The sequence below is a fragment of the Mya arenaria genome, chromosome 14 (genome assembly GCF_026914265.1).
Source record: "Mya arenaria isolate MELC-2E11 chromosome 14, ASM2691426v1".
In the NCBI taxonomy this organism is placed as follows: domain Eukaryota; kingdom Metazoa; phylum Mollusca; class Bivalvia; order Myida; family Myidae; genus Mya; species Mya arenaria.
This window is the reverse complement of record NC_069135.1, coordinates 19,427,974-19,453,227: the sequence shown is the minus strand read 5'-3', so window position 1 is coordinate 19,453,227 and position 25,254 is coordinate 19,427,974. Positions and strand designations below refer to the sequence as shown.

Sequence of the window (25,254 nt, the reverse complement as noted above, 5' to 3'; positions counted from 1 at the left end):
GTACACCCATCATAAAAAAAATATTATCATTGAAATAATAACCATTTTTGGTTATCTGCATGCACGTTGTTCTTCTAATTTCATTGCGCCGACTTGATGCTATGCATCAACTTATTTCTTGTAACTATTGGCATAGCTATTTCTGCACGTACTACATCGTCGAATCTGACCTTTTGGTGAACTGCTCGCCTATGCCTGCTTTGGTTTCCAGAGCTGTAAGTTTTGTAGTTACAGTCCTTACAGCTATAGACCTTCTTTTGGGGGTTGTTGTTGTCGTCGTTGTGCCCATCGTACTCACTGTTCACTTCCACGTTAAATGATATGTCAGTTTCTTCGAAAAAGGATGATTTTTCTTCGAAAGACACGTCCATTGCCTTGACAAGAATCATTGACCCTGTCGACATATATGCATGACATTGTTAAATGGGTCGTCTACAAAATCATGACATTATCAGAAATTCATTGGTTGTACATGTATTAATTTTTTATACACTTACAGTGCTTAAATCATTTACGATTTTTTTAAATCGATAAGTTATCGAAAGAAGTGATTACATAAATATAATTTTATATGTCATGCATACTAAACAACTGAGATAAATGAGTGACAGCTTTTTATTGTTTACTTACACTACTAACTTAACAAAATATGAAAAATATGAAATTCTTTACAAACAAAGCGTGCCTATTTTGATGTTAGACGTAATTGCAAACGAAAATAAAACTTACCGTGTAATTACAGTCCTCTTTACGTGTATTTTAACAAGTCTATCTAGCATATGTATTGTTTTGTGTATACAAATCTCCAATAATCCATGACACTATCAACAGCAATGCTTGACCAGCTGTCGTCATAAATTCGTTTTTCGTTTGACTAACCAGGACCCCAGTGTATATGTGCCATGTGTATGTGATGAATTAATAATATAAACATATCTACCTTTAGCTCGATACGACGCCTTTTCTGTTTTACAGTCCTGTGTTGTGTAGCGTTAAACTGGCGTTTCTTATCTAACACCTGGCAACGTTCATCATCATCATCATCATCATCATCATCATCATCATCATCATCATCATCATCATCATCATCATCATCAGCGTCGTCGTCGTCGTCATCATCATCATCATCATCATCATCATCATCATCATCATCATCATCATCATCATCATCATCATCATCATCATCATCATCATCAACACAAACAAACCTTTAATATATATAAGCGTGTCCTTCGTTCTTTGTGCTACTGCCGCCGAAACACGAATATCAAGGCTCTTAGACTCAGAGTAATGGGACCCTTTAGACGCTTTTCTTAATATCATCATGTTCATATTCTCGTTTGGATTTGTTGTTGAAAGTGTTTTGACAAAACGCGCACTTGCTAACTCAGATTGCACGTATCGGACTCTTGAGCAGAAGGTCCCAGGTTTGATCCCCACTCGGAGCATCGTTTGATGATAGTACTGGTTATCATCCAGGAATGTTAAATGGTTATGATTTCATGTATATGACATATCTAAAGAAAGTTATGTAACATGTTTATGTATAGATGATCATCGCAAATTATACCTTTACCAATACGCATGCACGTGAATATGCAAAATCCCCATCGTTCATGCAACTGATAAATTTATCAATCATTGATGCAAATCTATCAAAAACACATTTTGTTATGGAAAATCATATTTCCGTTGCATTTGCTTAATGCTATTTTAACATTTCTTTCTTGGTTATTGGACGACATACCGTTTTATTTGCATTCAAATTTCAAAATATCACAATTTAACGCCAGCATTACAACAACGTACATCAAAACAACGTTGACGTCAGCAACGTTAAAACGAACGTTTCTGAAAGCATTGTTTTAAATCGGTTGCTTGATTAGCCCGAAAACACATATTTTTTTTACATAACACGAAAGGCTGAATATCAGGCTATAAAATGTTTGAAAAAAATATTGGAAGTGCCGTGCATTTAAGGAAGTTATTTTCACTTCAAGGCCAGTTGTTGAACGTAATTATACGTTCACAATAATCTAATGACACTCAGCTTATCTTCTGCACATTAAATAATTGGCACGTTTGTTGAAAATGCATATTGTATTATTTATATAACTGTAGTAAGGCATCTTTACAGCAATTTCCATAAATTTATAATAACAAACGGCTGTTCAGTAACGTCAAACGTATCAAAAATGTAAAAATGGGGTATGGTGTTAGATAGCGTCTTTTTGCACTAACCGACGACGCCGATATAAGTCATTTTAGAAAAAATGAGGAAAACATGCCTGACACATCATTCTGGCAAATTTTCAAAGAATTTGAAAGATATTTTATTTTGAACGTCATTTTTGACGGAGCAACGTACCCCACCACCGTTTGTCCGTGTGAAGTGTCAACTATTGCTCTATGTGTATAACTTCAACTTTACAAACCGCTACTATCAAGAAATATCAGCTGACAAGCAAATCGAATACTTTAGTTATTAACAAATTCATTTTCATATTTATCGTTTTCTCTTTTCGAAGTTTGATTGAATTGAAGCCTTGAAATGTATGATTCTCTGCAATGAATCCTTCGGGCGGATATCAATTCTCGGATTTGCTTGTGAAATCTGGTAGTGTTGTATTGCGACGTTGCATGTCGTAGAGTTTGTTAACTTGGCGAGCAGTGACAAAGGGAGTTTGGAAAAAAATAACATTAAGCTTAATACATTCCAGATTATTCCCTCATAATTTATTGGGTTTTTTTATCCCCGTTTAATTCTCTCATAGCAGTAAAGTGTATTCACAAAAAAACATATTTCGAGCATATGTATACTTCACATATTATCATTGAAGTAAATAACAACTTTTTTGGTGATCTACATGCATGCTGTTTCTTCCATTGTTATCGCGCCGGTTTGATTCTATGCATCAAATTGTTGTTGTGGTGTTTTTATCTTTACGACATCAACTTAGTATTGATTGTGTCATACGTGGTATCGTAAAGCACTGATCACTTTTGATTTCAACACAATAGTTAATACAAAATAAAAACTTAAGTGTGTGTGCATAGGTTAAATACTTAGGTTTAAACTGTACTCAAAGTGGTGACGTTCACTCATTTACAATAAGAATTGCTAGTAAAAGCAAACAGCAGTAATAAACTGAACCAAAATAAGCTGAAGCTAGGGATGAAGATGGTTTAAAAGTATAGTCTTGTTGGCACATTTGTTGGGGAAGAATTCCTTGTAAAAAACTTTGTATTAACGCGCCAGCCTCTTCGTGACACACGTCTCGCACTGGGTTCACGGTACATATAGTGATACCTTTAAAGTAGCTGAAACAAAATAAATAAACTATTTGCTTATTTTGCTTATATAATGTATATCGTTTAGTTTATTCATAAGCAGCATATCCCATTATATACAGATCCGTGTGTTTTAAGTTATTGTTTTATATATAATATATGTATAGTTTTCTTATGACAATTACGAAGTATTATACCTTGTATGAAAATAAGACTTCAAACATTTATATTATCACATTTGTACAAGTGCCAACATATGAATTTGATGATCTTTACAATCAGATTTGTGCAAGATCTTAAAAAATATTCGCATAGAGTCTGCGCTTTACGGTAAAGTACCTGCATATTTTCATGACGAATGTTTGGGTGGTGTCTGTATGTTTTTTAAGGAGTCGCTGGAGAAGCTCGTCGTTGTTGTGTAAACAATGCCGAACAGTGTCTCTTTGTTGTACGATGCAGTCACTGTAAATCGCGTGTGCTAAAAGACAATGGTCATTGAATGCAAATACGTATGTGTGGAAGCAGTTTACCAGAATTAATTATTTTATTAAACGGAGTACAGCAACAACGACTTTGCCTGTCAATGTCCAAACAATTATAGCTGATGTATTTTAAAACAAAAACGTTTAATGATCATCACTGTACTAGTTTTAAGGATTTTAACCAAGTATTGAGCATTGCAGCTGCCCTAAGACCTAATAGTAACAAAATTATTATAGTTTATTAAAGCGTTATTGCATATCGATAGCTAGTTCGTTATGAGCAAAACCATGCAATTAATTTGCCAGAGTAGGCGTATATTATGATAAATATCAAGACCGAAATGTATACTAATTTATGCCATACGTACATGAGAGATTACTGCACAGTCCAGTAAACGTGTTTCGCCATGTTTGAGGCTGTGCTATGTTCAGAAGACCGTTATGTTGCCCGCACTCTTGGTACAAGTCTTCCAAACATGATACCGTCCTATTGGTAGACCCATCACTACGGCACATAAGAAAAATGATGACAATTGGACTATACTTACGAGAAGTTAATGCTAATATATTGAATTCGAAGGTTGTATGCTATGTATATAGGCATTGATATTTATCATGATTACTCATTAAATTGACCTGTCATCTTATATTTTTAACAATACTAATAATGCAAGTATATTTTAGTGATTTATACCAGGTCCATCGCACACCATCAACAAACTTTATTCGGAATTCACATAATCTGCTATTCCCCGTATATTCAGCATAAAAATGAGAGCAAATACCTTTATGGTATGTAACATGGTCATGCTGGTGGTCAATGTAAATGATGAAGTCACCCTAAGTACCAGGCAGTTCAATGAAATCTCCCTGCTTACAGCTTACATGAATTATAAGAATGCATGCATGATCCCATAGTTGTTGACTTCAAGTTTGGAGAACCTAGAGTCCTAGGACTTGCACGTCTGAATGTCGTCTTCACGTGCGATGTTATTTCGGAAATCATCATTGCATGACAGAATACAACCCTGGCACGACCACTAATACTCTGTGTGCATGCATTTCAAAAAATAAAGTGTGACCTTGATCTCCGTTTTAGGGACACTGGTCTTTCACATACATATTTGCCACTATTGATCCCGACCATGATTCGTCGCCTGTATGTTCCGAACACATGTGCCAGGTTACTCAGGAAATATATTTATTGTAGGAATTCTATGTTAAATGTTCTTGTAAAGCCTTGAAAATAGTGAAATAAGTTATATGAACATCGTGACATTAGATAAAGCAGGGTGGTCGTTTTCATTTTCAGACTCTGTTTATACTCGTGTTGGTTTGTATCTATGCTCACTTTGCCACATTAGTGTAACACCCGTCTGTTATATAGTTTCGTCACACTACCAGACAGGGAGCAATATCATTGCTGCATTAGTTATGTTTAGGTGGAATTGTTTAAAAGTATCTTCCCCAAGAGATTTGTAATAATTGATTGGGCCATTATTCAAATTTCATATAATACTATTCAAAACAAGAGAGACGTTAACAAAGGACGTTTTCCGCTAGACACGTGGTCAATTTATGCACTTCATGATTATGTTTGTTTGATGAATATGATTACATTTGGCTGATTAATAATAATTCCCTTCCAGACAATATTGATTAAATCATCTTCCATAACAAAACTTTGTAACCGAGATTGAGGAATATAAGCTATGCCAGGAAGTTTTTAGATGCCGAAAGAGAGAATTTAATTTGACAACAACATGTTATGAATCTTAAAACCTTCGAGCAAGATAGGTAAGTGTTATAGCGAATGATACACACACATATAAAGAGAGAAGGACAGAGAGACAGACAGACAGACAGACAGACAGACAGACAGACAAAAAAACAACAACCCAGTTTTGGACGATTTTGATTCTATGTGCTTTTCTCGAATTCAATTTGGAAGAGACTTCAATCTGTGACACAATGCTAGATTGCTAAATCGGACTACAATCAGCATCGGGGCGGAACCATTTTAGGCCACAAAGATAAAAAATAACTGAGCGTTATGCCTAGTTTCAGAAAATTTATGGCCTTTATAAAACTAGCTCCGGAAGTCCTGGGCCCTTAGTCACGATTAGGAAATAGCTTAGTTATTACAGCCTTCAATGGACGAATTAACAATTGAACGACTATATTAAACGTCCTGTAGCTGCTCTACCTGATGCTTCACAACAAATGAATGAGCTCCATGCTTCCTTTTTCATTTTTTGTTGTTACATATCTATTAGTGTATAAGAAACCTATCTAGAAATTACACAGTAAATAAGGCTATTATATAATTTATTAGTTTAAAGAAATTTTTTTGAATGTTAAATACGCAATGTGGCTGTAACATTGTACAATAAATTCCTTTGCAAATGTTTAGTAATTTGACCATTAATTTTGAACGGCAAACATTACTGAGCATGTAATTAATTATCGTGAATGGATTTTGGAAATAACGACCACTCGATCATTATTTACGTAAATGAAGAAAATGATGATTATATGATAAGTGATCATTTAAAGCAATATAGGTGGACGGGAATTCTCGACCGTTGGAAAATTGCAAAATGGTACCCTTAAAACTTCGTTTAGATCCTCTGAATATATACCTGCAGAATGTTTGAACGGTTTCGGTGTCTGTCCCAGCCAAGATGTTGTAGGTACCGTTAATGCCATATAAAACGTCCTTGAGACACGGCAATACGTGACCGAACTGCCACTCCTCGCAACCACCACCAACCACAAGTGTCAACATTGCAAAGCACAGCGTAATTAATAAGTCTGAAAAAATATATAATCGATTTGCTTTTAATTTAAAAGGCCAATGTTTGTATCTAAGTGTTGTCACGCCGTATCATCATCATCATCATCATCATCATCATCATCATCATCATCATCATCATCAACTTCGTTTATAGCTTTATGTTTTTAAATAGGCATGTTTTGGAATATTCGGACAAGGAAAATGGCAATTGAACGGATTGAAAGTCGAAGAGACACTATAATTGGGAATTTCAACTTTTATTTGATCAGGATTAAATAAGGCATAACGTTTTAATTCATTCATTTGTACATTTTTATTGCTGTAAAGTGACAAACACTGCCATGTGTTTGTATTGTCTAACTCATAGACAGAAATGAAGCAGTATGAAAACTGACCTCTATACCGGATCTTGTAAGCTTCAATTACAGCGGAATAATTCTTTAGAAAGGGTCTATTTAATCAGGTTCTCTGAAACTGGCAGTATCGGGAATCTTTCTAGCGCTTTTATCCAGCGGCATAATAAGTTTACAAGGAATATGACAGCGATGACAAGGCATTAAGGACTACAAAGAAACCACGAACGCAGAAATTAACTTGTTTCAACTCTGATATCTGGTGTTTCTTTTGCAAATTGTTAAAAAGAAGTTAGCAATGATTTTGGCAAAACAGACTGGCCATTTATCATTCGATGCTGTAAGAAGTACATACGTTAAAATGATGTTTAAGATCCATTTGATTTGGTTAAAACGTATCAAATGGCGGCCGGATAATTTGTAACTTCTCTCTCGGCTTATCTTTTCACTGTAGGGAACTAACTCATGCACGTTATTTAATATCTATTTTATTCAAGCAATCAGTTGAGTGTAACCGACTGTTTACATGAGTCATTTGTTACAAAACGGCGACTAAAACGGTTTGCAAGCACAACAAGTGACGAAGCTGTCAAAAAAAGGTTAAAATTAAATTCAGAAGAGACGCTTCGATGGAACATGAAATCTGCAAATGTGCTGAGGAGTTACCTCTAAGAAATTATTAAAAATGAAGTGTTAAAAACAGTTAATTGTTAAAGCGTTGTTGTTTTTATTATTATTACATTTATTGACTGTTATTAAGTACTCGGTGAGATATATTCATTACACTGTTACTAGCTGGGGAGGGTGTGTGTGGGATGAACACCCCCTCGAGCTTCGCTCTCGCGTGGTATGAAACCACTGGGGGTGTATATCACATACCGCCCCAGCGTCTAACAGTACAACTTATAATATCACACAGTGAGCATCAAAAAATATATTTCACGAGGTGATAGCCACCAGTAGAATTTCATGTTGGTGTTCACGAAATGAAAGATATTGCTATTTTGCACTGTAACAATATATATATGCAAAAGCTACAGAAACATGCTCAGTAGCAAAAAGTTTAAACATAAACCCGGTTTAGTGGCAATGGGCAAACGCCAAAGACATAGAACACAAAATCACAAACAAGAAACATAGAACAGCACAAGACTCTACAAACAGCACAGTGCATAAATACTATATATATATAAAAATAATTGGTATGTTTATCAAGAATTGTTAGCTACCGCCTTGGAACGGTCAGTAAAATGTAAATTTACTGGGGGTTTAAACCAGTTTATGTGCACAAACCTCACTCTTATCCCAACAATTCTTAATAAAGATAAAACGCAAAAGGTAAATCTTATCCAATTATCAAACCATTTTTGTTATATGCATAAAATTGGAGTTTTAAGTCATTTAATTACCCTTTTTTGAAAAACGTTTGCGCACATAACGTCATTTCGTAAATGACGTCATGTGTCCCAGCCTGGTACGCACTGAGTTGACTTGAAACTCAGAGCGGGCTCAACTTTCTTAACAGTGAAACATAACAATTCTATAATTTTACTGTTTCACACAGTGAAATATCTATTTCAATTTACTGATATTTCTCTACTAACCAACGGAAAGCATTTAATTAACTGATCTAATGCAGACATGCTTGTCCAAGGTGATTTGACACTGCTAAACATAATCGAATGTTTCTACTTAAAGTGGACATGATTAGACTGAGTATTAAAATCTGATACACAGAAAGAAAACAAAATATTTTAAAATAACGGCGATTTGGAGGGGTTATATTGTAGTAATTTGACACACAATAAATGGAATTTTATGTCTGTATCTTGGTCAGGAGTTCGGCCACTACTTAAACGGATTTAGATATCTCAATTTACCTTCTGTTTAATGTACTTCTTTGAAAAAGATCTTTTATCAAGTTATACAAGCATATGTCTCTAAAAGAGACAGTATTGGAAATGTGTTCAGACTCTTATCAGACGACAGAAAACGATTAGAAGAAATGTCAATGATTGCAATGTATTTAGGATATAAGAAGTACATGAATACGGATAGAAAAGGTCTTGACATAGTTTTTTTACATGGAAGTGGGCGAACACAGTCCTTCAATGTATTAGGAAGTAAACAAGGTCTTGACATAGTTTTTTTACATGGAAGTGGGCGAACACAGTCCTTCAATGTATTAGGAAGTAAACTTGTTACCTTGGGTTATATTGAGATTTTAAAGTACCATGAATTGCATCAAATACACTATCCATCCATTTCGTCATTTATATTCTTCTCGAACGGCATCCCAATTTCATTCACGATATTTATGCAAAAATGGAATGGTGAGTTGAGAGACTCTTCAAGAGCTTCCTCTTATGTATTATTCTCAAACTTTAATTTCCAATTATACCTAGACAATATCCAGAACAAACATCACAGGAACGCTCTATCAAGGCTTAGGTTATCTTCACATAGATTCGAAATAGAAATTGGACGATGGGATAAACCACACATAACCCCAAGAAATGAAAGAAAATGTCAATTTTGTAACACTCTGGAGGACGAATTTCATTTTCTCTTAGAATGCCCTTTTTATCATGAATTACGGAAATCAAACATACGTCAATATTATTGGCGTCGCCAAAATATTATGAAATTTACTGAACTTCTTTCAACGAATAACATAAATACTATACGCAAATTATCGTGCTATATATTTAAAAGTTTTAAAATACGACAAAATATATACTATAATTAACACTTTTCTCCAAATGTAACATGTAAAGATATATCTTATATGATATGGATATTTTAAAAACTCCTCGAATAAGGCAATGCTTCTATAAATCATTATTTAACCGAATTAACATTTTCACTTGTAATTTTATCGTTGAAAACAATATATATATTCCGTTGAAAATTGTATTGGATTGCATCATCTCACATTCAATTGTTAATCGTTTTGAAAATATATATGTGTCTGATATATAAATTGCTGAAAAAATGTAAGAAAAGTATTATCATTGTGCATACCGGAAATGTTTTATTCTCTATATTATCGTTTCAAATATGTATTACTCATGGGCTGTAATCTTACAGTGAATAAACTATCTATCGATCTATAATACAATACAAGATGTGACACAACAAAAAAGTTTCAAAATGAATCGATAACAACGAATTACAAAACAATAGTTTTGCGCTTCTGTTAAAAGCTTATATGTATATAATCATAACTCATTTAAAAGGAAAAGTTGTCCTAGTTTGTTTGAATATTTAATCTCCGAAAGGAACGAATAATAAAGATTTGTTATTCAATTACGTTCACATACAACAATTTTTATCTGATTTATTCTCTGAATCGCATGCGCATACATAAATTTTCATTGAACGTTCAAATGCCACTGGATCGATTGGAGGTGCTGTTAGTTTGTGGCTCACCATGACCACTCGATAAGTTCAAAGGATCGATTTGAACACATATTTTTTTATCTTAAACATGCACTCTTACTCGCAAAAAAGCAGTGCCACAATTAGTAGAATTGTTTTAATTTACCGAAAAGGATGAATACATATTGAAATCAATCGTTATTGTGTTTATTTCAAAAGAAAAGTGCAGAAAAAACGGTATTTCTACCTTATAAGACGATAGTTGATCACTGTATTTTTCGGGGGAGAGGGAGGGGGGACCGACCAGTTACTTAATATTTGTGCGTTTTGAGCTATGCATGGTAACAATCTTGTTATCAGTAATGAATAGTTTCCGTAAATGAAATATGTAGGAAGTTAATAAAAGGGCTAGACACCAGATGATACAATCGCAAGAGAAAAAGAAAATTTTCAAAAACTTATATAAGATTGATATTGTTGTGAGAATCGCATAAAATCTTACTTACTGATGTTTCACATTGATAACGACACATGCATCTTTCGCTGTGAAACCGTTATGCGCGTGGAAGCACAAATCAGACAGCAGCATGATTGTTGCGTCTACTAGGTTTCCTGACTCACTCAATTCATATCAAGGTATCAGATGAGATTTACACGAAAGAGAACGGTAAAAAATCGTTGTTTTGAAGAATAAAGTGCATTGAGTGAGTCGGGAAGCCTAGTAAGAACGTGCATTGTTTTCACGAGATATTTCAATACAGACATGATTTTCATCTGAACCAAGCGTCATCGTAAACACGCAAAGGCTCTTCATTCGGTGCACAAGGTCGTTTCTAAAAAAATATTGTTTTAATATATAAAAAAACAATGTTTTATTTACCGAATCGAGGGCTTTTTTCACCCCAAACAGGAACCAGGAAACCTGGAGGCACCGTGTAAATATCACTTAAATTTCATGATCTATATTAAACATACATGATAAAAAAAACGAATATTTATCATTCCAAAGGACGCATCATAAATTTGTCTGTTTTGGTGATTGCTGTGAAAAACGTCCCTTAACCGTCATAAAAGAGCAGTTCTTCTTCGGACTCGATTTGTTATAAAACTAATTTTTGGAACAAAGCTTTATGAATGCTGATTTGAATGTGGTTCTACGATTACACATAGGTAAATATTTGTGTAATGATTGGTGACGATGGAAGAGATTTGCCGGTTCTTGAATATGTTATTATAACGCTCAAGTACAACCAACAATGAATCATGAATATTATGAAAAAATTGATGAATTTTTAAAAAGGTCATAGAAGAAGGAATGATAAACGTGAACATAACCTGTCATTAGTTTTTTTATGTAAATATTGTATTTTTATGTAAAAAATACAATTCCTCTTGAACCATGTTTAGATAGTATTACTTAAAGACAGCGCTAAAAACGTGTCTGTCCATGGACTGGAAATTAAGATGAAAGATATGACCATTATAAAGAGATGTGAATTTTTTTTTCCTTGAATTATATTTAATGTAATGTTGTTTTGCACTCTATTTTTGACAGATGAAAGTGTAAAAAATACATTAAGCACAGGAAAGACAACATGATTTATTAGATTAAATTAAGTGCTGTTAACAGACAATGTGTCATGACTAAACAATACATCACTGCACCAAACTTCTGAAACATAACACAACTTAAAGGAAAACTATCTGTAAAAATGTTTTTTAAAACGACTTAGGTGTCCTTATATAAAAAGGCATAAAGAAAGATTCTACATGTGTTAAGCGGACAACCTCTTGGCAGATGATAACATTTCATGAAGAGAGCTTTTACCTGATCAATTAAGATTTACAAGTCTTTTCGATTAAATCGTTTGTTCTTCCACTTTTACATTGATCTCTTAGTTTTGTTTTCATTTAGACACTTCTTTTCATTGGTGAAAATCCACATTCTGTAACATTTACAAAATGAATTTCGTTCAATCACAAACACATCTATATTCCTTTAGTACTTAATATAAAAGCAACATGCAAATTAACGTTTTGTCATCGAAACCCAAGGTGCAAATTTAAGATTGTTATGTTTTCTACATTTTTATTCTTGAATAATCCATTTAAATTGAGAAGGTTTATACCCTTTTCCTAACAGAAAGTTCAATACGATATCTTAAATGGAACTTGGGGATTGAAAAAGTATACTTCAATTCTACTTTAAGACACCAACATTGCCTTAATGGCGTGATGATAATACTGTTTCAAGTTATGTTTAACTGTTAACTGTTTTCATTTTTACGAGTTCTATTCAACAATAAAAACACACAAACACAGCAAATTTACGCCAAATTTTAAACCAAATTATATTTTTTGTTCAACTGTTTCTGATGATATTAATTTTCATATTGTGTGCCATTACTTTTCGTCTAGTTGTAGGACATGATGTTAATGTACATTGATCAAAATTAAAGTGTTCATGAATAAAATCATGGGACTAGTCATTATAGAACAATGCCCTTTCTGGTTTTCAAGAATAGGATCATATGCTTCGGATTGAAGATAATGAAAATGAGATATTACATATGGTAGGTTAAGTTTCCCATTTAAATGCAAATAGTTTCTTCGAATATATATTAGAAAATGAACAACACCATGTAAACCCGTCCAGATTTATGTTTATATTTTAAGTTATATTGCCTTCACTTTCTACTTTGAAATATATTATTCTATAATATTCAATTGTGACACACATTGCTAATATAATTATGTTTTCTTTCCTAGAGCCAAAGTCAATAGGCTGAACTTACGTCGTTATACTGAAATAATTGTCCTCAAGATAATGCTAGCTTGAAGGTCGGATGTAGAGCAGAGGCAGGGAGGCATTAAGTGGTACATATGTCGACATTCCGCTACAGGGGCGTTTTGTTTCACGGTGGGATTACAAAGAGGCGACTGCGTTGCAAGCACGTGTTGATAAAGTTGCAACATGGCACCGGGCACTATAAATGGGATAAAACGCAACAAATCGACCAAAATTAAAATAAATTTACGTTGTTTAAGCCAGATTGTTCCAGTTTTACTTACGTTGAAGCCATTTTGGTCACGTTTCTCACCGTAGCTAAACATGACATTCGCGTATCCCGTTGTTCAACAGTAAACCTTCATCCCTGTTTTCTTAACAGGATCATACTTTAGTTTGTATGCTAGTTAAATTTTTTTTGAAAGCAGTAGGTTAACACGTTTATAACCCAAACAATTAAATAAAATACTCATATAGCAAAGCGAAATAGTGGAGAAAAGTCGAAAGCTTTAATAATCCATGGTAATTAATTGGCATACTATATATGTTAGTGGTGTATTAACATGCACCCATTCTTGGTCAGCATTGAAGATATGATTACGTTCGCTATCATACCTGATCTATTAAGCGTAATGTAAGTTGCGTCAATAACATTAATACATTTCAAGTTTTGTGAAAGTGACAGTATATGGAATCTCTTATCCAGCCGCAGACTAATGCTACAAGAAACACATCAGCAATGACTAGGTATTGAATAATACCAAAAACAAATACATTAACGCGAAATTCAACTTAGATATCTGACATTCTATCAAGAATTATAAATAAAGAATTTGTGGGCAAAACTCATTTAACATTAAACTTTGTAGTTTTTTTTTCACAATTGAAGGCTTTAAGAAATAGATATGTTAACATGAAGTGTCGTATATCATTTAGCTACCAGCACCAGTGCTTTTGATACATTATTTGTCGATTGTATCGACAAATTTTATTTTAAATGTTACAAATTAGTTTACGATGGGTGACGTTACATATTGTAATCTCAAAATGCATGCTCCTAATACCTTGCAAATTCAATGAGTAAGAACACCTCAAGAATATTGTTAAAACGTGTTTTAAAGCATAAACAAACCAAAACATTTGTTCGATTCATAATTATTCCTAAATATAAATAGTGAATAGAAAAATAACAATCTAAAATTTGCACCTTGGGTTTCGATGACAAAATTTATTTTGCATGTTGCGTTTATATCAAGTTCTGAAGGAATGTAGATGTGTTTGTGATTGAACGAAATTCATTTTGTAAATGTTACAGAATGTGGATGTTCGCCAATGAACGTAAGTGCACAAATGATAACAAAACTAAGAGATCAACTTAAAAGTGAGAGGATTTAACCCAAAAGACTAGTGAATCTTAAATCATCAGGTAATACAATTAGCTCACTTGATATTTTTTCCATTAGGAAATTACGATGACGTAGGCGAAACGCATTACCCATTAAATATGCAACGCTTAAAGATGTATTGTTTTAAGTACTAGTAATTGCATTAAATACATCATCGCTCCATTTCATTAACCATTTCCCCTGGAAAGGCATTGCAAATGGTTTACGACTCAATTAACACATTAACCTACAAGGGTCTCATTGCAACAATAACAACTACCAAGGAAACGCTATTACTAAGCTAAATTGAAATGTACCCGTAGTTATTATAAAAACACTAAGACAAAACACTCTTCATAAAATGAAATTTTGCTTACATGAACCAGCCCTTGTTATCTTTTAATGCTTCTGCAATACAATGAAAATACCAGGAACAAGCCTAGAAGTCGTGAATCCAAAAACGAATAATTAAATAAGCTTAATTGCTGCAGAAACTGCTTGAATCTATTCTAGTTTTAAGTGTGTTTAAAAGAGAAAAATAAGACGAGGTATTGTCATTGCCGTGGTGTTGTCGTGGTCGGCTCAAACAACGTTCAAGAAACACCTGTTCCTAAAGACGGTACGCACTTTAATTCAAAGGCTCAAAAACTGTTATGTAATTGTCGAGGTGTTCCGTTATTTTCAACAAATAAATCAGGCGTTTGCGTTTGCTCTGAGGCGCTTTTGTTCCTATCAGTGATTAGAAAAATGCGCAACATTTATAAATGGTAGCCAAATATTTATGTGAAAAAGTCGATTTCGCGCCATTATGCGCCATTATGCAATTGTCTTTTCGGCTACGTCTTTGATCGGATACTGCAGCATAGGTCAAGGACTTTGCGTCATTGAAGAATGTGAAACGTATATATGACGAATGACAGTTCGGAACCCATGTTTGTGTTAACCGTTGCTTGCAGAAGTTCTTCCGCAGAAATATCAAAAATAGCGTTGTTATTAATATTTGTCAATTTCCTTCGAAAGAGGATGAAAATAAAGCTATGAAATCGAAGAGAAATTTTTGCACTAATGAAAGCAAAATTCGTATGCGTAACTGATAGACAATAATGAATCTACTTAAGTATATAGTCACCTTTATTGGCCCTATATGATCAGGTTTTGGTTGAAATTGTAGTTTCCACAAAAGAAAACAGTAAAGTTTTAACAATGTGGAAGCAACAAATACATCTGCTTGATGTATATGAGAGATTATGTATATAATATAAGCTGTAAATTGTTGTAAAAAATGTTAAAGACATTATTATTTGAAACGGATGTCAATAAATAATTATTTTTGAGCGTAAAAAAATAATGATATGCCATACAGTTATTATAAATACTTTTATTACACCATTTTTAATCTTAAAAGGGACCCCTCGAAACAATCGTTTGAAATGTGAACGAAAATCATCAACTATTTAACTTAGAGCTCCTCTGTAAACAATTAATGAAAAATATGATAAAACAGTTTGCTTTATCAAACACTTCTATTTAACAGTTTAATTATCAAAGGCTTTGATTCAAAATTATGTTCAATTGGTTCATGTTAAGTTACTTTTTGGTGTTTGTTTTATTGAAGAAAATGTAATTACACAATTTCAATTAAATTTAAAAGAAAAAAGTGCTTAGAACTATAAATCAGTGAACCAGGCATTTAATGTGAGAGGTTTGTACCACTTTGTATCCGTAAAATCGCTTTCAAACACCAATAACGAAATACAGCAATAGTAATAGTACCTTGATGAGCTAAAATATCAAAATCACCATAGCGAAAAATTGACCATTTTTATCTGATTAAAGATTCGGAAAATTTGGTATATGTGACCTTTACTTGTCAATGTATAAAACGCACAGACAGCAAATTAAAAACCACAATCAAGGAAACTATTATTATGTTATTTGCATATTTGTACTGCATGAAATGTTAGTGCCGATGTTCAGACCTCCAGTCCAAGGATATTTTACTTGGTTTGTGATAATATGTTTGATTTTATGTCTTATATGAATATCTATTTTTTATTTTTATTTTTTTAAATGATTGTTTTATGCTCAACTTGTATAATACGATTGATGCTGTTTTTAAGCTGTATGCCTGTATTTATAAAATGTATAGAAATGTAAAGCACTTTTGAACGTATGTGCTATATGAAAAGAGTGCTATATAAATGTGGTATAATAATAAAAATAATAATAATATTGTATGGTTTGTTATACGACAAGATCGCACTAGCAAACAAAACACGTTTAGCTCAAGCCATTATACGATATACCAGTTGGTCTCCGGTGTAAATGTCATGTGGTGTTCCCATGGCAACGCTTGTGTTTGTTTTTGTGTTAATTAGTATATCTTAGCTTGATATAAGCACATTGTATGTTGTCTTATAACTGCAATAATGATACCTGTTTAATTCATATGTTTACACATTTCTGAAATAGTGTCTTTTGACGGTTTATTCCGTTATATGTTATTTTTTTGTTAATCGAAACATACGGTATTTATATTGCCCCCGTATTAGGACACACTAAATATTTCATTGCTCAAGACGAAAATACGGGTTTATGATTACGATATTGAAGATTGCACCAAAAGTGCAAAAATAATTGTCAATATAGAATTGTGAAAGGCGATTAAAACAACGTAAACGATAGAGTCTGTAAATGATAATTTCTAAAATAGTGTTATTTGTCAGTGTACAATTTAAAGACTAAATGCCAGAAAAGTCGTATATTTTATATGACAATGAGTGTGTACTTTCTTATATATCATAACATACTTTTATGTCATCTTCTTAGATATTGACAAGGTCGTCCTCCATATGATTTTTGTTTTTAAAAATGGCTTGAGATCATCATACCTTATATTCTAGTGACTTGTGATATATGATCTGGTCAGGTTCAGCGCCATCATAAAACAATGTTTAATAGGGTAGGTTACTTTAACATTCTACGTTTGACGCTAAGAGTACCAATATTTAAAACAAAAACAAGATTTCTAACATTGAAAAAATGCTCTTAGCGTTTTTGAAGAAAAAGAATGGTTCAGTGTTGATCGTTTTTGCCAATGGTCACCGCATCTCGTAATTTCTGACACTAAGAGTACCACTATTTAAAGCAAATCGAAACATAAACAAAATGTCTAACATAGAAAAAAAATGCTCTTAGCGTTTTTAAAGAAAAAGAATGATTCAGTGGTGATCATTTTTGCAAACTGTCACCACATCTGGTAAACAATAACACCAATACAGGTTGTACATACAGTCTGATTTAGAAAATGGATCGTGTATGTATGTGGCATTAATCCCCCCAAAAGACTTCTCTATTAAATGGTAATATCTGAATTTAATGTGGCTGAGCACTTAAACGCCATACTTTTTGTAGAGGTTATTTGTTAAGTATTCTGTAAAGCTTCAATGAAATAAAGCAAAACATTGATGTTGAAATAATAAAAGGTAATACTCACGAGAGTTCCAAACCAAACGTCAACTGTTCGGATGATTAGTTATGTAAATAGAAATTCTCACTATTCTATTTTTGAACATGGAAATGATCTACTTTATGCCCTTTTTACGATGCATTATGGTTTCTGATATGATAAGTATGTAAATGCAATGAATTATCAAGATAATTCCTAAGGACATTGCCATTGGAATATTTATCAATTGTCAAATCCGTTTAATATGTGCTTATCTTAAAGAACGAGTTTAAGGTCAGAAAGTGTTTTGAAATGGCAATAATGGGTTTATAGGTCCAACATTTGGCTGTTTTAAATTGTAAAAATACAAATTGCCTTGCTGGAATATTTAAGTGCTTAATATAACTGTACATTTGTAAAAAAGTTAAAGTTAAACTTACGAAAGTTGGAAGAAATTCTTACCTGCCAGAACGTAATTTTTCATGTTTAAATCCTGACAATTTAAGTGTGGATGTCAACGCAAACGTGTTTCATTTCGAAATAGAAATAGACTGACTGTATACTGGTTATATATGAGAATCAATTCGTGCTGCTAGAGAGCGGCGCTATTAACATAACAAACCACTACTTCAAATGCAAGTAACAACGCTCTATTATGAATGAGCATAAAAAGTTTAACCTTACTTTTGACAAGGTTAATTTTAAAGTCACCGTTAATTTCTTCGAAAAATGTAAATTTTCTACTTTTAACAAACAAGCTTTGTTGCTTATTGAATATGTATATGAAAAACTACAGAAACAAGCTCCATAGTCGAAAGTTTAAAAATAAACATAAACACAAAAAAATCAACAATCACAAACCAGAAACACGGAACAACAGCACGAAACTCCACGAACAACACATTACATATATACTATATAAAAATTAAGGGTATAATGAAAACGACCTCTGGATAATCAATCAAACATGACAGCAAACACATAAATGTAATATACATTACAATAATTGTTTGAGTTCAATAGAAATTAAAATTACTGCATTCGATTTTCAGCAAAGCTTTAAAATTGCAATTGAATTCACTTGCAATTTCTTGACATCTTAGTCGAGTTGCCTGAAACATCCATATAACAACATTTTCTTTTTTAAAAGACTATCGCTGAGCGAAGTTATTTGTGGTAGTCATTCGGTTCGTGTTGACGTTTGAACCTAGTTGAAGTTAATGTGATATAGGCTGTCTGTTTGCTTTATACGACATTGCTTTCAAGATAATGGAAGCTCCAAAGAGATTTATCTGCTATTTTTGCCCTTTTCACACCTAGTTATCTCTATAATTCACTGGCTGACTGTTTCAAGGCATTTACGCTATCATATTTTAATAACAATATCACAGTATGAAAATTTTAAGTGACATACGTGTATCTCGTTGATTTCTCCTTTATTCAGGATCATGGTTCATTTGTATACACTGGACATGCTTATATATCTCGAATAACATTAGTATATACGAATTACATACTAATAAAAGAGCACATTATTTGAATAGCATTGCTTTAGAAATTGTAGAAAGAATAATTGAATGTAAAAAAAAAACACGTAAAAACGCACGCAATACGAGCACGGAATCCATTTGCGAAAAAACATAGCGGAAGGAGCAAAGTAAAAAGTATTTTTTTGATTTGGTTTTTTTTTTCTAACATTGTTCAATTGGATAGTTGGAATGTACGGCCTCGTACATCATGAGAAAGGGTCAATAGCCCAGAAATAATAAATTAGATTTATTCTGGAAACACATCAACGATAACAAGGTTTTAGAGAATGTCAATAACAAACATACTTGCTGATTTCAACTTAGACATCTGCCATCTGATATTTCTTTAAAGCTGCACTCTCACAGATTGAACATTTTGACAACATTTTATTTTTGTCTTGGAACGAGCCAATTTTTACGATTTTTTTTGCGAAAAGCCATGTAAACCAGTTGTATGAGACTGCTGATTATAAGTACAAAAATTAATGTTTTATGCATTTTTCCTAAACCGTTAGTAACGGTTGAAGCCATAAAACATTAATTTTCGAGCGGAAATATGCAAATCTGCGATCTGATCTTTTGTCAGCAATCTTTTATCAATGGTTTGCAGATATTTACGCAAAAATCTGCTCTTTCCAAGACAAAAAATAAAAAAGGTGTAAAAATGGTATATCTGCGAGAGTGCAGCTTTAAAGAATTCAGAAAACACGCTGTCCGTTGAACATCGATGATGAACTCGATGTTAAAATATTTATTTCTTTAAACATGCCAGTTAAATAACAGATAATGCGTTAGATACATTATGTCAATTTCAACAACATTTGTGCTCTTGAATTGGAGTGACACATATATATATATATATATATATATATATATATATATATATATATATATATATATATATATATATAATAATAGAATACGATACAAAACATGGCCATTAAAAGGCAAACTCCGAGTACACATCACCATCAATGAATAAAGAGGTCATTTACATCGCTGCTAAAGCATATATAACTGTAGATGAAACTTGGTAAGAAAAATAGTTCTGACAAGATACAATCAATTTTGTATTCATGAATACTTGATCAAACATAATAACAAGTCCTTGAGAAATTTAAATATGTCTGTAATAAAACGATATTATTTTTCATATTACAAAGAGTGTAGATAGCTTTATGTTTGCTGAGCACAATAACTGGCTCAATGAGAATGAAGACAACAATTTACCGCCAATGACTGTTTAAATTATTTTGACAACTAATCATCTGAAACTGACAGTAATGAGAATATTCTCAACGCTTTTGAATATCCGTTAGTGATGACAAGTTATTAAGGATACAAGGAAGTACGTGCACAAGGTTATAAACAACCTTAATATTTGGGTGTTATATTAGGAATTTTCGATAGAGTAGGCAAAACACATTCCCCAATAAATGTAAGATGCTTAAGGAAATCGATTTGTTAAAATGAAGTGTAATCCCTCTTTTAAGTACCAGTCTTTGCATTAAAAACAGTTTTCCATTTCGTCAACAAATTTCTCCAGGAATCTTTTACGACTGAATATGCATTGAACTATTCAGGAGATTTTCGTATAATGCATCATTGCAACAATAACAAATAATTAAGAAAATATGATGCAAAACTAAATGTATATGCACACGAAGTTATTTTTTAGTAAAATGACAAAGATCTCATTGATCTTGTAATAAGATTTTGCTTTAATGGTACAGCCCGTTTGACTCAATAATAGCAAAATCTGTGAGCAGATTTTTTCTTAGTTTAAATTAAAAAAAAGAATAGATTGCAAGAATTCTAATATTTAATTTCGTGAAAGAATAGCATGCTGCGATGATAAAACATTATAAACAGTTCAACAGAAGAGTTCTTCTGTTAACAATTAGTGATGTGAAACACATGTAACAATATAATTATGCTTTATTTAACCGAAAAGTGCAAGTGTAATAGTGTTATGACTTAAGCTAATGGTTAACACCATTATATTAAAATATTAATTTCTAGGTACTATTTGGTGATTGATTTAAAACTAGAAATGTGTCCATAGGACACGGATGCCCCCACTTCGATTTTTTGTCACAGAAAATAAGCCATAATGATTATTCAGGATAATCTGAGGGCCCTAACTCCTAAATGATTAAAGCGATTTCCATGGCTATCGAACTTGATCAAGATATTATGGTCACAAACATGTGTTAAAAGTTTGGTGAGGATTGGACAAACAGTTTTCAAGAATTAGATCGGAAACAATCTTCGGGACGTATTTTTCAAGTCTTTTTTTGCAAATAAAGGGCCGTAACTCCTAAATGACAAAAGCGATTTCCATGGCTATCGAACTTGATCAAGATATTATGGTCACAATCATGTATGTAAAGTTTGGTGAGGATTGGACACATACTTTTCAAGAATTAGATTGGAAACATATATTTTTGAAGTATTTTTGGCAAAAAAGGGCCGTTACTCCTAAATGACTAAAGCGATTTCCATGACTATCGAACTTGATCAAGATATTATGGTCACAAACATGTGTTTAAAGTTTGGTGAGGATTGGACAAACGGTTTTCAAGAATTAGATCGGAAACAATCTTCGGGAATTTTTGACAAAAAAGGGCCGTAACTCCTAAATGACTAAAGCGATTTCCATGACTATCGAACTTGATCAAGATATTATGGTCACAAACATGTGTTTAAAGTTTGGTGAGGATTGGACAAACGGTTTTCAAGAATTAGATCGGAAACAATCTTCGGGACGTACGTACGTACGTACGTACGTACGGACAAGGGCAACCCTATATGCCGCCACTTTGTGGGGGCATAAAAAAACAACAACATTAAATAAATCAATTTCGACCAAATTCCAAAAAAACAAAGTTGCTTCTATAAATTCAGTGAGCCAGACCTTTATTGTAAAATTGTTTCTACTACTTTATTTTCTTGTTTTGCTCTTTAAACTGTTTCCAAACACCAATACAAAATGCAGCAACAATCGGAGTACCTTTACGTTCTTAAATATCGAAATCACAATAGCAGAAATATGACTGTATTTTATCAAAATATACGGAAATGTGATTTAATTGATCTTTACTATGCTACTATGTTTAAAACATACAAATACTTAACCAATATGAATCACCTTCATAGAGACCTTTATGTTATTTGTATATTTTTACTGCATTGTGCGTTTGTGCCGATGTTCAGACCTCTCGTCTAGCCAATGAACATAAACACGTATGGAACAAATGAAATTTAAACAACAAACTTTATTTAGTTTGCATTCTTGCAATAAGCACTTGTTAAAACTATCGGCATTTTGGATGATAAATTTGCAGTCCCAATAATTTGAATTTTTTAGGCTGAAGATATGGCAGTGCATAGTGGTTAGGGTTACTCAATTTGCCCACAGATAGATATACAAGATTGTGCCATGAGATGCTTATATATTAAGTCAGTATAGGGTTTAAAAACTGGGTTACCGATGTTAACCGTACGTTATACAGCAATGGGTTTGGTTTTCGTTCCAAAGCGGTACCTAACAATCCTTAATAACATACCTAGTTTTTTATATGTAGTATATATGCACTGTGCTGTTTGTTGAGTTTTGTGCTGTTCTTCCATGTGTCTTGTCTGTGAGTTTTTGTTTTCGTGTTCTAAGTGTTTGGCGTTTACCTAGTGCGATTGAACAGGGTTTAGGTTTAAACATTTAGCCACTGAGCTTGTTTCTGTAGTTTTTCACATAAGTATTGGATACATGAGGAAACCGCAAAATGCTGCATTCCAACGTTATTTGTAACATGTTCAAACTTTAAAAGACCAGTTCATACAAAACTGGCAGTCAATATGTAAAGACAATATTACAATATTTTTCCACTATAAATCTTGTTTTGAATTTGAAAAAAAATATCACCGCTATAGATATTGAGAAAGTTAGAAATTGTATGGCAAGATTCCGTAGCTCTTCACATTGCTTAATGGTATACAGGGGTAGACATTATAATATCTCAAGAGAATATCGTGAATGTATGTATTGTGAAACTGTACTGAAAGAGGAATATCACTTCATGATATAATGCCCTTTATTTTCTGATTTTCATACGAGATTTCTACGTATGTATTATTGTCAATATCCAATTCTTGAAGTGCTTTGATGTCAAATAAAAAAGTGAATTTAATTCGAAAAGTTGCCATGTATCTTTACTACTCTTTAAACGAGTGAGACAAATACCTAGAAAAGTTCAGATAAACACGACTTTCGATACGCACTGTCAACATTGTTGAAACTGGCTTTTTTATCTTATTATGTCAATAACCTCATGTATTATGTTTAATATGTTGTACATAGTGTATTTGGGCCGGAAGCCATATATTGAAAATAAATTGAATTGAATTGTGTACATGAATATATCTGAGGTTGATAATAAGCACTTTGTAAGTTGTCGATTAACTGCGGTAATAATACATGTGTAATACACATGTAAACATTTTTTTTAAATAGTGTTTTGTCCGCATATCAAACCATGCACGTGTTATTCTATATATTAAACGTGAGGAAAACTTTCTTTTTTGATTCGGTTGCATGCTAAATGTTTCGTTAATCGAAAAGATGATATTTAAATTGACTCCGTATTTGGACACACGGAATCGATCGTTATAACCGGACAAAAATACGAGTTAACAATGATAATATCAAAAGTTGCGCAAAAACTGCATAATAAAAGTTAAAGTGACACGCTTATTCAAAATCAATACATACATATGTATAACAAACTTAAGTTTTGAATGATAGACCCTTAAACTACTTACTAAATAATGCATTTAAGGAAACTAATAATAACTGATAACAAGGTTGTAACCGTGTATTTCATTGCTGAAAATGCAAAATTATTCAATGATTGGTGAATGATAAAAGATTTACAGTGATTTACTATCGTCGCATAGGGTAATAGTACTGTGTTTTCTGCACCTTTCTTTCAAATTAGACTCAGTATCCTTCATAAGAACCACATTTGTTGACATTTATTTATTCTTTTTGGAATATTTAAACAATTGTATTAAATTACTTGGGAGTAAGAGTGCATCTTTAATATATAATTGTGAAAAGATATCAAAACAACGTAAACAATACAGTCTGATTTCGATGATAATTTCTACAACAGTGCATTGTTTTTGAAATTTAAAGAACAAATGCTATAAAAGGCAAACCTTTTTATTGACAATGAGTATTACTATCTTTTATATTATAACATACTTTTGTGTCATTTTCCTATATGTTGACAACGTCTTCCTAGATATGATCTTCATTTTCAAATGGCATGAGATCATCGTATCTTATTCTAGGGATTAGTGTCATATACACTGGACAATTTTAGCGTCTTAAGAATGTTTAATAGCATAGATAATTTAACAATTCGACGCTTAAAGTACCAACATTTAATGCAAATGGAAACAACAACCAAATGTCGAGCACAAATAAAGAATGATTGAGTGTTGATCGTTTTGGCCTACTGTCACCACACCTGGTAAACAAAAACACCAATACAGGTTGTCCTTACAGTCTGATATTGGAAATGGATCGTATAAGAATGAGACATCAATCCCTTTAAGACTTCTCTGTTAAATGGTAAGGTGTGTATTGAATGTTGTTAAGTACTTTAACGCAAAACATTTTTTTGTAGACGATATATTTTAAGTATTCTATTAAGCCTGCAATGAAATAAAGCAGATCATTGATGTTGAAATAAAGAAGGTAATACTCATGAGAGTTTCAAATTTAAAGACCACGAAT

At 32.7% G+C, this 25,254-nt stretch overlaps 1 protein-coding gene across 2 annotated transcripts in view; it reads right to left on the bottom strand.

Moving 5' to 3' along the window:
• Window positions 1–2,771: 2,771 nt before the first annotated feature.
• The window catches only part of LOC128216967 (uncharacterized), a 56,823-nt gene continuing 34,340 nt past the window's right edge, over window positions 2,772–25,254 (bottom strand). For both annotated transcript variants that reach the window (XM_052923733.1, XM_052923732.1), the window contains exons 2-5: window positions 6,416–6,587; window positions 4,142–4,278; window positions 3,631–3,769; window positions 2,772–3,321 (exon numbers count right to left, since the gene is read on the bottom strand). In XM_052923733.1, coding sequence (XP_052779693.1) covers window positions 3,099–3,321; window positions 3,631–3,769; window positions 4,142–4,278; window positions 6,416–6,587 — 671 coding nt within the window. In that variant the 3' untranslated portion in view covers window positions 2,772–3,098. The remainder of the gene's footprint in view (window positions 3,322–3,630; window positions 3,770–4,141; window positions 4,279–6,415; window positions 6,588–25,254) is intronic.